This window comes from Botryllus schlosseri, chromosome 6 (assembly GCF_051294905.1).
Source record: "Botryllus schlosseri isolate E-star chromosome 6, Bs_hap1, whole genome shotgun sequence".
Lineage (NCBI taxonomy): Eukaryota > Metazoa > Chordata > Ascidiacea > Stolidobranchia > Styelidae > Botryllus > Botryllus schlosseri.
Window position 1 is genome coordinate 3,608,844 of NC_137241.1, and position 13,251 is coordinate 3,622,094.

The 13,251-nt window shown below is 39.2% G+C and overlaps 1 protein-coding gene and 1 long non-coding RNA gene across 2 annotated transcripts; one reads left to right on the forward strand and one right to left on the reverse strand.

Moving 5' to 3' along the window:
* Positions 1-1,515: 1,515 nt before the first annotated feature.
* On the reverse strand, positions 1,516-9,531 carry LOC145440928 (ectonucleotide pyrophosphatase/phosphodiesterase family member 5-like). The gene is made up of 6 exons (XM_080318704.1): positions 8,821-9,531; positions 7,483-7,668; positions 5,593-5,772; positions 4,828-4,967; positions 2,981-3,074; positions 1,516-2,102 (listed from the first exon to the last, which is right to left on the reverse strand). Exons 1-6 carry the CDS (start codon positions 9,479-9,481, stop codon positions 1,969-1,971), a joined length of 1,395 nt encoding a protein of 464 aa, XP_080174830.1. The 5' UTR covers positions 9,482-9,531; the 3' UTR covers positions 1,516-1,968.
* Positions 6,512-7,674, forward strand: LOC145440969 (uncharacterized). Its single transcript, XR_013915666.1, has 2 exons — positions 6,512-6,629; positions 7,376-7,674. It is a non-coding gene; the product is annotated as an uncharacterized LOC145440969 (long non-coding RNA).
* Positions 9,532-13,251: the final 3,720 nt, after the last annotated feature.

Below are 13,251 nucleotides of genomic sequence, written 5' to 3' on the forward strand. Positions count from 1 at the left end.
TGTCAATGGAATCAGACACCCACCTTGGCCTAGGCGTAGTAAAGAGGAGGCATGCACACTGAATGAAAGTAAAGAATACAGTATAGAAAAAGAAAGCGACAAGAATAGGGCGGCATGTCATGGGAAGCGAGATCGATAGGTCAGTCGTGGTCCGGTAATCTTGAGGATGCACTGTATAAAGCCATATAGAACGACGAATTACGAAAATGGATGACATTTGGCGGCCTATATGTGGACATTTTAAATTTCTTGAAACTGGATGGCGTATCCTATGGAAGACGAATGGTAACCTCTACTGGCGGGGCCAGTATCACGCTCAGGCAAGCTTGAGAATAGGCAAAAATGTACCATGTCTCGCTAAATTTCGCTGACACATCGCGAGCTTGTTACTGTAGGAACGCCTTCGCCCTCTCACGGTTCATACACTTTATAAGATATGACATCTCAGATCTCATTATGGTACACGCCCCGCCCGTATCTGCATATCACGTGACTTCTATCATTCTTCTCGCTACCAGGTGACTCACCATAGTCACCATTCACCATTCAGTAGCCCGTGTATTCGGATTATGTGCCATACTCATTTGCCTAGAAGTGGGCCGTGCTATAAGTCGGCAGTTACGGAAAATAATGAAGAATATCGGCCTGGTGTAAATGACCATAGTAGTCGATAAACACCACAAAAACAGTCACCATTCACCATTCAGTAGCCCGTGTATTCGAATTATGTGTCAGACTCATTTGCCATATCCTAGTGTACATTCCATCCATTCGACCAATATATCTATCTGAGACTGAGGCAATACTGTCGTTGCATTCTCGTTGAGTTGCCAGATCAAGGACTAACACAGGAATGTGCGTCTACCACTGCGAGCTAAGTATTATCTACCTAGCCACAACTTACGGGGAATTCAGGTTAGGCTACAACTCTAGCAGGTTTATCAGACGGCACAGTGCACACGCCTTCTATATGAATCCGGGCAGTGCCAATGTGTTATTCTCAACTTGATCAGATTTTACCTCATCCTCGAGAAGGGATAATTTTGAGTCATCAATCGTTTCGAAAACCTATGCTACCATACCGATCAATTCCACGACCGTCGCCCCCTTCATGCTCGTCAACACCACAAGAAGGACACTGACACCTACTTTGAGAATCACCGACGTCCGACCGCACATACTATTACTCTTAAATCCAAAATAGCCGATAATTTAGCTTCTACGGCTCGGAATTGAGCCAAATTTGTCATGCATTGTTTTGTTTTTTTAGATGACCCAACAATTTAACGGGGTAGCCGGAGAAATTTGAAAAGAAATTTGACTTTTAGTAACTTTCGTTTCTACAGGTTCGAATTGTGCGCAATGTTGTCCACAGCGTTTTCTATGCAACCTAGCAACTTTTTTTCAACTATCCAATAAAATTTGACCAAAAATAGATATTTTTCAACAATTCTGCACATGTACCACGCAATCTTTTAAGTAAACCAGAACGATGACATCCCATTAGGCAGCAGAGACATAATCAGTACTGTATTGCACGTGTCTGCGACAAGAGCATACCGCTCGTCAAAACGTAAATCAACGAAAGAGGAAATATCGGCCGTCCAACTATCAGAAAGAAGCAAACATAGAAAAAATGGCACTTAATCCCTTACAATGTGATAAAAAACAAGAAAATATTGTAATGAACCCAAATATTTTCGGCTGACACTAGTCAAGGATAATCGTCATAAACTAGCCGAGAATTGGAAAGAAAATAGTACATCAAGAATCGTATCTACTAGCTGCTGACGATTACCCCTGACGAGTGTCAGCCGAAAATATTCGGGTTTATTTCAATAAGAATATAACAATCCACTGTATATTGAGGTTCTGTACCTCGAAGAAGCACTTATAAACATGAAAAGGATAACATTCATCAAACACAAACACAGTATGGTACGATGGAACGCAATTTATTAAACGCCGTCACGCCCCTTCCAGTAACGCACTTCTGTCGTCCCAATCGTGTAGACTTTTCGGCTTCTTCAAGTACGGTTTGAAAAGCTCGCGGACAATGCACACCAACAGTATCACACAGAGGGTGCCGCCGACCAACAACGCTTCAAAAGGAGACGGTATGACATCATAATCACCCTACAAGCTCTACGCTGATGTGATTTCAAACACTTTTCCGGAAACGAAACCAGAAAATAGTGTAACCGTCACGGATTGCAACAATACACATTGGGCTGGAGCAGACTTGGGCCACTAGAAGATTTTTAGCTCTGGCCACACACTTTTTCCCGCTTAGATTAGGATTAGAATTATAGCTGCACAGTTTTTGTTTTTGGCAAATGTGATTAGCTACACAGTTGTTTTTCTAACTAGATTAAAATTAGAATGATAGCTTCACACAGTTTGCTTTTACAAATTAGATAAGCTTCACGTTTACCCATATTAGATTAGAATTACAATGTTCGCTACACGGTTTTTCCAAATTTTACTAGAATTAGAATAATAGCTACGCATTCCTTCCAACTCAGATTAGAATTGAATGATAGCTACACCATTTTCTCCAAATTAGATTAGAATTATAGCTACACAATGGGGCTGTTTCAAAAATCTTTTTTTTTTATTTGAAAGTTATGAAACTTAACAATTTAATCCGTGAATCCCCGGAATCTGAAAGAAAAGTTATTTTTGAACAATCCTACCACACAGTTTTTTCTAAATTAGATTAGAATTATAGCTACATATTTTTTCCTTCTCAGATTACAATTGGATTATCAACAACACAGATCTTTCTAAGTTAGATTAGAATTAGATCTACTGAATTCGCAAAATTTTATCAACTAGCTAAAATTTAAGTCAAAGTTAATCTGGGTGTTCGATGTCATTTTCAAACTTATTCTCATCATCGACTAAATGACTTGAATCAAGGTTAAATTCCATTTGTTGCGAAAGATATAGAGTTTCAGGAATTAATAATTTCCCTCACCTATTTGCCATACAAGATTGACAGACCTCGAAACATTGTCTGCCAGCAAATGGGAGACCGCATCTAAGGAGCCGTTGTTTGGAGCGGGAACGATCTGTAATAGAAAAAGCCATTGGAACTACCTCTGCAGCAACAGGGGCTTGGTCTGAACCCAAAAGACACATCATAGAACAGCACAGCAGTACATGTAACATTCAAAATGAAAGAATTTTTCTTGTAACTGATAGTGGTGCTGGTTAACAGGATAAATTAACGTGTGTGATATTAAACCAAGCTAAAATGATGAAAATAACACAATATTTATTGTGGTGATCAAGTCTTACTTAACTGGTTAACATTCCGACCCAATAGAAAAACATGTTTTTCAAGGACTTCAAATATCGTTATAAAAAACAGCTCAAGAAAATCTAACCGTGAAATTTTGTTATCGTCAGTTTCTCCTTTTTTTATACCATATATACCATTTATAGTTACTTGTTCGTACAGTCTGATTGACAGCGGTATTACGCCAAATCAAATATAAGGATATATACCAGTGGTTCCCAACCTTTTTGTATGTCGGAGCCGCATGAAAACACTCGAGTAAGCTACATCTAACGAGAATTTAAAGGTATAGCTAGCCTACCTCTGGACCTCACCATTTAGCTAATTCAGCATGCACAAAGACTTCTATAGAGTCTAGATCGGTTATTTTAGCATTGATAGACGCAGATTGACGATTGCTATACATTGAAATAAACTGAAAATGCATATCATTACTACAACACACTATTATGTCGTTATGTGATAGCTCTTCATACATTCCAGCACTTAATGCACAAGTTTGCATGGGATTATACGCTGAGAAATATCGGACTTATTGCAATTAATATTTGACTATGAGCCGTTATTTTCATGTTAGTAAAATTGTGTCGAAATTTAATCTGCACAGAGACGATATGTAAAGGTCTGTAACCAGCATAACTCAATAGATATCCTTGTCTGACGGGTATTCATCCATGCGTTTGACACTAGTCTGCAAGAGTTCTCTTTCCCAATTTTCAGGAGCGGCCTTGAACGGCTTTAGACACAACTAATATCCCTCATTTTAGCATTCATACACAGAAATTGACTATAACTATTCATAGAAACAAACAACAACTGTTGTCTGTTATATTGTTGTGGTATATTTAGAGGTCAATTAGAGTTGCAAGAAGGCTACCTTGGAGCCGCAGTTGGGAATCACTGATACGGTATATACATATAATATGCACAATTGCACATTCAAATTTACCGTTTTTATACATATTACATGAAGGCCTATACGAATGCATTACATTATTATTACAGTCAATGTTCTTTCCAATTCTCTACTAGTTGCTGACGATTACCCCTGACGAGTGTCAGCCGAAAATATTTGGGTTCATTTCAATATGAATATATTATTCAATCATAGGCCTATATGCAATAATATGTTTAACGATCAATTTGAATGTAACATGCATATTATATGTATATAAGGTGACCATCCGACTTGATGGTTGTATCACTGACCTCTGACCATCATTTCCCTGAATTATTTCTCACATTTTGGAAGTAAAATTCTATCTTTAACACCAATCATGGTACTGTAAGGTTTAGTCTATCTTTCAGTCAATTTTCACATGCATATGGCACACCATGTGATTGGAACCAATTGATAAATGTACATGAGGGGTAATAAGGAAGTGTGAAGAAATAATAATGACAATTCAAGTGTCACAAAAGTTGATGCAGCACTGATTATATTTAAGAACAGGAACATCCAGTATGCCTAGCAGTTAAAATCATAAATAATTCAATAATAAATGATAATAAGCGGAACTCACGTTTAGTAGTTCACACATCAGCCCGTAAATCTGGACATTTTCGAAAGGCTTCGACACGTAGCCCTTCTTAAAAGACGGACCACTGGCAAGGAAGATCGGATGCATGTCCATCTCAGAATTATTGAATCCGTGACGACCAACTGCAAACAAGACAAACTACATAGACAGGGACATTTCAATATTTTAACGAATTACAAGCCAAGAAAAGGATATCAATGCAATCTCATCAGGGTTGTAATGACTTGAGTCGGAATTTTTTGTTGACCTGAGTTAATTTGTGTATTGACTAGACTTGTACTCGAGTCATTGCGCATGACTTGACCAAGTCAATCTCGTATATCAGGGCCGATAAATAAAAATAGGCCTAGAAACTGTCTGAAATCAGTTTGAATAAACAAGTTTAGAGAGAGATAAATGAGTATATCATGAATTTTAGACATTCGAGATCACCTGAGTTTCACAGAAGTGAGTTGAACCTGACTTGAACTCGATACTGAACTACGACTCAAACTCGAAGGTGAATTGAAAAATGACTCAACTTGACTTGAGTCAAATTTATAAAAGTCAAATTGATTAGTGACTCGGAACCTTGTGACTTGGTTACAACCCTGAATTTCGCGGATTCAAACAGCTTTCTCAAAGTCCAGCATCAGCTAATGCTGCAGCGTCATAAAACACAAAGTAGACAGTAATGCAAAATGACAAGTCAGCAATGAATAATATCCGTCAATATCTCATAGTTGCTATAGATTAGTTTTTTCATACGCAAGTAATGTTTGTCATCCCAATTCTGCTTGATTCCCCAGCCTTCGTCGGCGGCCATCAAGATCTCAGGTATGCGCTTGTTGTTGGAGTAATGGTATTCGGCCGGAATTTCACTTTTTCTCCACACTTTGACGTGCTCGTCGATCGCCGAGAGATTTTTGTAAATTTCATCCTCGAATCCTGCAATGGAGCAAAGCTTTAATGTACATGGGCTATACAATTGAATAGCATATTCATATTGAAATAAACCCGAATATTTTCGGCTGACACTCGTCATGGGCTAATCGCCAGCAACCGGCAGGAATCCAAAAGATCTTCGCATATCAACAATAGTATCATAAAATATAACGTCATTCTCAACGAGTTGCTGACGATCATGCACGACGAATGTCAGCCGAGAATATTCGGGTTTATTTCAATATGAACATATTTTTTCAATTATATATTGAAGTTTTGTACCTCAGAATATTGAAATTGAAATGTTGTTGCAAATAAAGCAAACGAATAGTTCAATACTTGGGTAAATTGTTTGTTCTTCAACCTGTTATTGCTATTTTATCCGTGAGTAGGCACTATCAGATTCTCAATCATCAATTAATCGGTCAAGCGACACTGTCAGTGTGACAGTACCAATTACCAACACAAAAATTATCTAATCTTAGCCTAAATATCAACCGCTGTTAATATCGAACGAATGATTCACGGAGGAGTTTGAGCGATTTTACGGGAACAAGCGATACCAGGTTACTCAAATTGTGGAGAGTTTATAGATGAATAACAGATGGCATATTCACCAGCCAGAATCAAGGCATCCGCAATTGCAGAGGCATGTTCAATTACCCATACGGCCATGCTTACAACACAATGATATGAAATTGACATTGGCTAGTTTCTACAATACGCCAACATTCACTCTTCAGTATAAGTCTTGTCGAATTGTCAATATAACTCAGACACTTCGGTACATGTGAGCGGTGGAACGACGTCGTCTGAAGTCAGCGGAAACTCAATTGTTCATTTTATCAAAATACTGCACTGTTGCGTAATAAAGGAATTGCAGCTGCCCGATACTACAGTAATTGGCACTGTACAGTAATTTGATGGCAAACGATTCAACAAAAACTGCATACTTTGTGACACATAGGCTGCATAAAAATACTACAGTAATTTCTCAAATACAGTATTAAAGCCAGTTAGGGCTGAATTGGTATCTTCACTTGGATTTTGTAGGTGACTCGGTCTTGTTTGGCCGGAGAGACTAGGTAAACTTTATAAAATTTGCCATGGTATTGATGGTACTATGATTAATGATGAGGACTATCCAATTATAATGAAATAGCATAAAATAGGTAACTTATAACATGAAAAAGGCGAACTATTGCAAAGTATGGAGCTGGACAACTAAAAAATTTTCAGCTTTTCTTAATTAGATTAGAATTAGAATTATACCCAATAGTTTTCTCTGAATTAGATTAGAATTAGAATTATAGCTACACATTTTCTTCCAAATTAGCCTAGATGTACAATTATATCTACAGTTTTTCAAAATTAGATTAGCACGATAATCACTAAATTTGTGAAGACTTGGAGATTTAGTTTGAATAGCATTCTAATCGAATTTCTGATTTTCTTGAAAAATCTACAGCGCGGATTTGAACAACTACAAAATCTCAAGTTTCCCCTAAATGGATTAGAATTAGAATTATAGCTACAGTTTATTCCGATTTAGACTAGAGTAGAGACAAGAGAATTGTAGCTGTATTCGATGTCCTGCTGAAAGAAGGTTGATACCACCAGCGGCACCAGACGCACTTTAAATTATTCAATCCCACAACAAGGAAGTCCATTGATAGCAACAAGCTGCATTTGTATACAGCAAATCACGCAAACCTGATTTCGGCCACACGCTAGCTCCTATCACATAATTCAAGAAGTGATCGGTCTTGGTTTCGTCAACGTGCCCGTCAAGCGTGATGAATCTGTCTTTACTCATGTTCGTCATGCCGTGATCGCTTGTGATGATAATATTGACAAGATCATTTAAACCGTGTTCTGCAATCTGGTCGAGAATATACCCTGAAAGGAAACGGAAGAAATATCAGTGCGAGCAAGAAGATTTATTGAAGAACCTGTACTGTACAACTACAAAACCATCAACTAGTCTATATGCTACACCAGCGGTGGGCAATTATTTTTCCAAACGAGCCAAGTGAGATGCAGAAAATAAATTGAGCCACAAGTTTAAACTATATTCTGCGGCACATTACTTTCCAATAATTTCTAATTTAGTAATCATTTTTCAATTGAAAGCACTGAATTACATTGATGACACAAGTTGCTACATGGATGTGTTGCTACTAGGTGATGAGCAGGGCGATTTTTTTGACATGTCAAAAAAAGTCAAAATTTTGTAGCAGAAGGCTGTAGGATAAACCTCGATTGGTGGCGTCACATGTTTCGAAACATACAGTACAAAGTTACACACGTTAGCGGCCAAATGACATATCTGTGAGTCGTAATCAACCAGGGTTGTAATGACTCGAGTCATGACTCGACTTGAGACGCGATTATTTGATGACTCGACTTGACTCGAGACATTTTTCAGGTGCGTAAAATGACTCGACTCGAGTCAATTTTTGTATTGCTTCGGCTTGTACTCGTGTCGTTGTGCATGACTCGAACCAAGTCATACGACTCGAGACTGGGACGGCCAAGACAGACATTTCGTTGTAACTTCAAAGAATAATCAAGTTCCCACATAATCGGATTCCGTCTATCAGTCCTGACACTTGGAAAATAGGGTCAGAAACTGTAAGACCGACGAAAATTAAGATAGGCTATTATAAATGCGAGCCATTCTATATCACTCAAGCAGAGTTGAAAGAAGTGGGTTGAGCCGGGTTGAACTGAAAACCGAACAGTGAACATGACTTGACTCGGTGGTGAATTGAAAGTGGTTTGACTTGACTTGACTCGAGCCTAAACTATAGAAGTGAGATTGACTTGTGACTCGGAAACTTGTGACTTGGTTACAACTCAGTAATCAACACGCGGCAGTGTCGCAAAGTGCAATGAAATGAGTATGGTCAAAAAATGCCAAATAATCTTTGATGTGATGAACAACTGGCGTTATATTCTTCATGCTTGACTAAAGGTTGGGCCTACATGTTTGAATTTTCCACACTATTTATAATGGTGTGCTGTGACAATCGAAAACTCGCTACGTACCTGTGATGTTATCACATTGCCTTATCATATCTTCAACTTCAGGAGAATCAGGACCAAAACGATGCCCGGTAGCATCTGGTTCTTTGAAGTATAACAACGCTAGGTTCACAGGATCTTTCGGATCCGTCATCCAATCGATGACTTGGTCGGTATGGTTAACCCAGAGTTCCATCGACGCGTTGTGCACGGTGTAGTTTGCATAATGATTCGGGCGGTACCCTTTGATCTCCGCCTCGCTCCCAACCCAGTAGAACACCCCAGATGTACCGCCGTTTTTTTGATTGGTCACCCAAATGGGTTCCCCACCCCAGAACCGCCCATCCTGGACGTTTGTCACATTATGATTATGAAACTCCATACCCAAGTCAGGGTCGTAAAATTCATTCGCCACAATACCGTGGCTTTCCTCATAAAGACCTGTGACTATAGTGTAATGATTTGGAAAAGTTAGCGACGTGTAAGTGTCTTTAATCCAGTCCGCTTTGACGCCATTTGCTATGAAGCGATCGAAATTAGGAGTGTCCACTTTCGATAGGTAATCCCATCTGAAGCCATCAAAGGAAATTAGGAGAAGTCTCTCGAATTGCTTGGCGTGAGCATAGCTGGCAAGCGACCACAGTGTCAATATCCAAATATGGATTGTACTCTTGCCAATCCACATGGAAGATTTTTATAGTAACACAACCTGAAATGATATAAATTCAGTATTCACTGTTTTATCCTCATTCAACATCATAGGCTACAGTTCAGAGTTGGACAACGAAAAAATTTTCAGCTTTTCTAAATAAGATTAGAATCTGTGCGAAAAATTATCGAGACAACAGATTTTGCGTTGCTAGGAGAGGACTTCACGCTTTCATTATGTCAACCTACTTCAAGTGCCAACAGAAAGAGTTCTTGTACCAACTAATAGTACATTGTGCTCAAGCTATCTCTTCGACCCAATTATTCAAAATTCCATGACGGTGGCATCATATTTGATGATCTGAACGGTGATATAACGTTCTTTCCAATTCTCTACTAGTTGCTGACAATTACCCCTAACGAGTGTCAGTGAAAAATATTCGGGTTCATTTCAATATGAATATTAGGGCTGTTAAAAAATAACCTTTTTTCCTGAATCTTGCTGGCTACGTGATTAAATCGTTGGGTTGCCTCAAAAAACGACGCATGCCAAATTTAAAATGCCAAATCGATGATAATTCTGGGATGATCCACCGATGAAAGATAATCCCAGCATTATCAAAGAAAAACTGAAATAACTTCACTTCTACGGCTTGAAATTGAGTCAAATTTGTTTTGCATCGTTTTTAAAGACAGCGCAACAATTTCATGGGGTTGGAAGGAAAATTTGAAAAAAAAATGTTTTTTGCATTTTTGGGCAAATCGCAAATTTAAAATTTTAAAACCGTACGAAACCCGCGAATATTGGTTGGAATGAATTGAAATTTGGCATGCGTCGTTTTTTGAGGCAACCGACCGATTTAATCACGTAACCAGCAAGATTCAGGAAAAGGGGTTGTTTCCGAACAGCCCTAATGAATATACTACCGTACTCAAATCAGACCAGAATTAGAATTATTGCAAAGCAGTTGTCTAAATTAAATTGAATTGCGCTTGATTAAATCAAGTTCAGTTTGTATCGAATCAGTGATCATTCTCATCAGCAAGAGAATGGCAAATGTCTCGACAGAAGGCTTCTCACTATACAGGTCTGCAGCGTCTTCAGGAAAACCAAAGAAAACTTAATAACTACATTGCTTACTTCTGAATAGTTTTAAAAGCCACCAAATTTTACTTCTAGTAGTTTTACTGCTTCGAAAAGCACTGCTTCTCCTCGAGCAGATTCCCATGACTACTTTGACCACCTCTAGCTGTATATGTTTCACATATATCCCTCCCAATACTTGTATATATCTCAATCATTTCATGTACCGAAGATCTAACATCTTGGCTGTGTTGATAGAATGATATATATATATATATATTAAGTTGTCTTTATTTTCCCTCACTACAACTATACAGTGGTTACGGCTTACGGTAATGGTTATGAAAATGGCATGGGGACATAACGGAGAACAACGAATACCAGTGATTACCTTTGTTATTAGAACAATCAATTCATTTCAATTCATTCAATTCAACATTGTTTATAGGTACCATGGGGAGCACTCACTCTCTCTGATCGTATATAACGAAGAAGCGCCATTTATTGCTATGAAATACGATATTCCTAATTCAAATTTCAAATAGGTGTTCGCCATTATCGCCAAATATGTCGATTTTCAATTACGGTGCTATACAAGTACAGGCGTAACCTATGGCTATATATCGTCTAAATAACTGACATGAAAACATATGCTGCTAGTGCTAAGACTGCTAACATTAACTGATGCACGTTGGCAACGCAGGTAAACCCAAAACCGCAAAACGTAAACTAAAACAAAAACATACTTCTCTCGGGCGTGTTTATATAATCATGTCGTAATCGTATCACTAGTATCACGATAGCCTTATAATAGGGTTTCCATGTTTGGGAATCGGGAAACGGAGAACACTTTTTTCAAATCATAAAAGCTAGTTCACCGAAATCCAAAATAGCTGATTTTGAAATATTTACGGGAAATCTTGCTGTTTTGACTAAAAAAAGTCATCGATTTGATCCCACTCCCGACGATACTTGTCTGGTGTTGACTGAAAAAAGTAATTTTTCAGTATTGACAAATCCTAATATAAAGTAGGACGTATGGTGACCCTATTTATAAAGGTTATGATATTCTTTTTCACCTGCACCATATATCGAGATGTGTTGACGACGTAGATGCGACACGACCGTAAGGTCACCTAGTCTGCACCACCGTTTTTCTCCTCCATGGTATCAGTGGAGGCTGAGCGCCTCGTAGGATAGCTTCAGATAACAGTTTTCGAGTCTTTGGTCTTGTGGCGTACCGCTCATTTACTTTTTACTCGATTGCCCCGATCGATTGCTATTACCTTCGTTGATTTGCATGGTACCTGTTGCTGTGTTGCACTCCGGTGTGTAGTCGCCTTCTAGTCACCGTCGGAGGAGCATCGTCGTGTTTTAATAAAAGATTAATGCTGACGTGTCTACTATGTCTTACACCAAGCCGCGGACCTAGAAGAACGCGAGCCCACGACAGAGTACGCCATAGTCAGACCCGGCCTACCTACGTCGCACTTTCCATTTGGCCAAAGGCAATTTTAAGGTAATTTTTGACTGACTTGCCGAGCGCGAAAATTGATAAAATTGGTATCACTCTAAAGCAGGGGTAGGCTAACTACGGCCCGCGGGCCGCATGCGGCCTGCAACACCGTTTTGTGAGGCCCGCGAAACCATGAAGAAATATATTGAATAAATGCGTGCTAAAAATCTAATTATTGCGGGGACTTGACTAAACCTTTTAATACATATCACCATGACAATGATCAGTCATAGTCTTACTTTATGATGTTTACTTCATATTTTTGTTGCTACCGCAATAGCTTGACCTGAAGCCCCACGCATTTTTAAAGGTTTGCTTGTTAAACATCACAGAAAGTCAAAACATAAATGACATAATTCGGTTCACGAGCGTGAATTTGAACTTGAAATAAGGGGCCGGCAACCTTTTGTGTGAAGTGCAGCGTGCCAAAATGTGTGGAAATGTCAATTTTTACCACCCTGCGTGCCAAACATTCAATTTATTAATATTCATCGTTTCAAGCAAAGAATACCACCAACCGTTTTTCTGCAGATGGCAACGGCATCCGTTATGCCAGTGATTCTTGATTGGTAGCGAAGGGAATATATTTTGGTCGCTAACGCACCCGGCCTATCGCTTACATGTACGACTGTGCGTGATAATTACATAATTTATTTTCAGTCGCGCAATGGGGCAATGATCGATCTTCTGTGATTTGATCTGGTCGTTTCCACGTCCCACTGTGTTCGGTACCATATCCAATAAGTGACAGGCCAATCAGTTTTGTTATGATGGTATGGTCCGATGATGATGAAAAATGTGCCCACCCCTGTATCATTCAAGTCGGTTTGGTGTCGGTCAGGCACTAGATTTGTCTGCAGAGGGCGCGGTAAAGATTGTTGTTGCCCCAGATATAATGGAATCGCTTGCACACTAGACGAAACTAAAAGAATATATCCTTCCGAGAGACGAACACGATTCCTAATTCGCATTTCGACGCGGGGCTCATTATTTACTTAGGCAGGTCTTATTTGACACGCGCAGCTCAAGCTGCGGGCGCTGGACTATTCGGCGCTGGTCACTTCGCGGCGCCTTCACCGTGGACATATCAATGTCGAACGTTTTGGCCAGCATACGGCGGTTATTTTGTTTCTAGGTTTTATCGACGCCAATCATTTTGGCAACGCATACCGCACGGGAATCGCATGGTCGCATGTTGTCCGAAACT

Bases quoted from the DNA above. Each gene is read 5' to 3' on its own strand.
- LOC145440928 (XM_080318704.1), bottom strand. From the start codon at position 9,481: ATGTGGATTGGCAAGAGTACAATCCATATTTGGATATTGACACTGTGG. The intron at 4,968-5,592 runs GTATGAAAAAAC...TCTTGTTTGCAG, and splicing joins GGATGACAAACATTACTTGC to TTGGTCGTCACGGATTCAAT. The intron at 2,103-2,980 runs GTGAGGGAAATT...CTCCTTTTGAAG, and splicing joins CAATCTTGTATGGCAAATAG to CGTTGTTGGTCGGCGGCACC.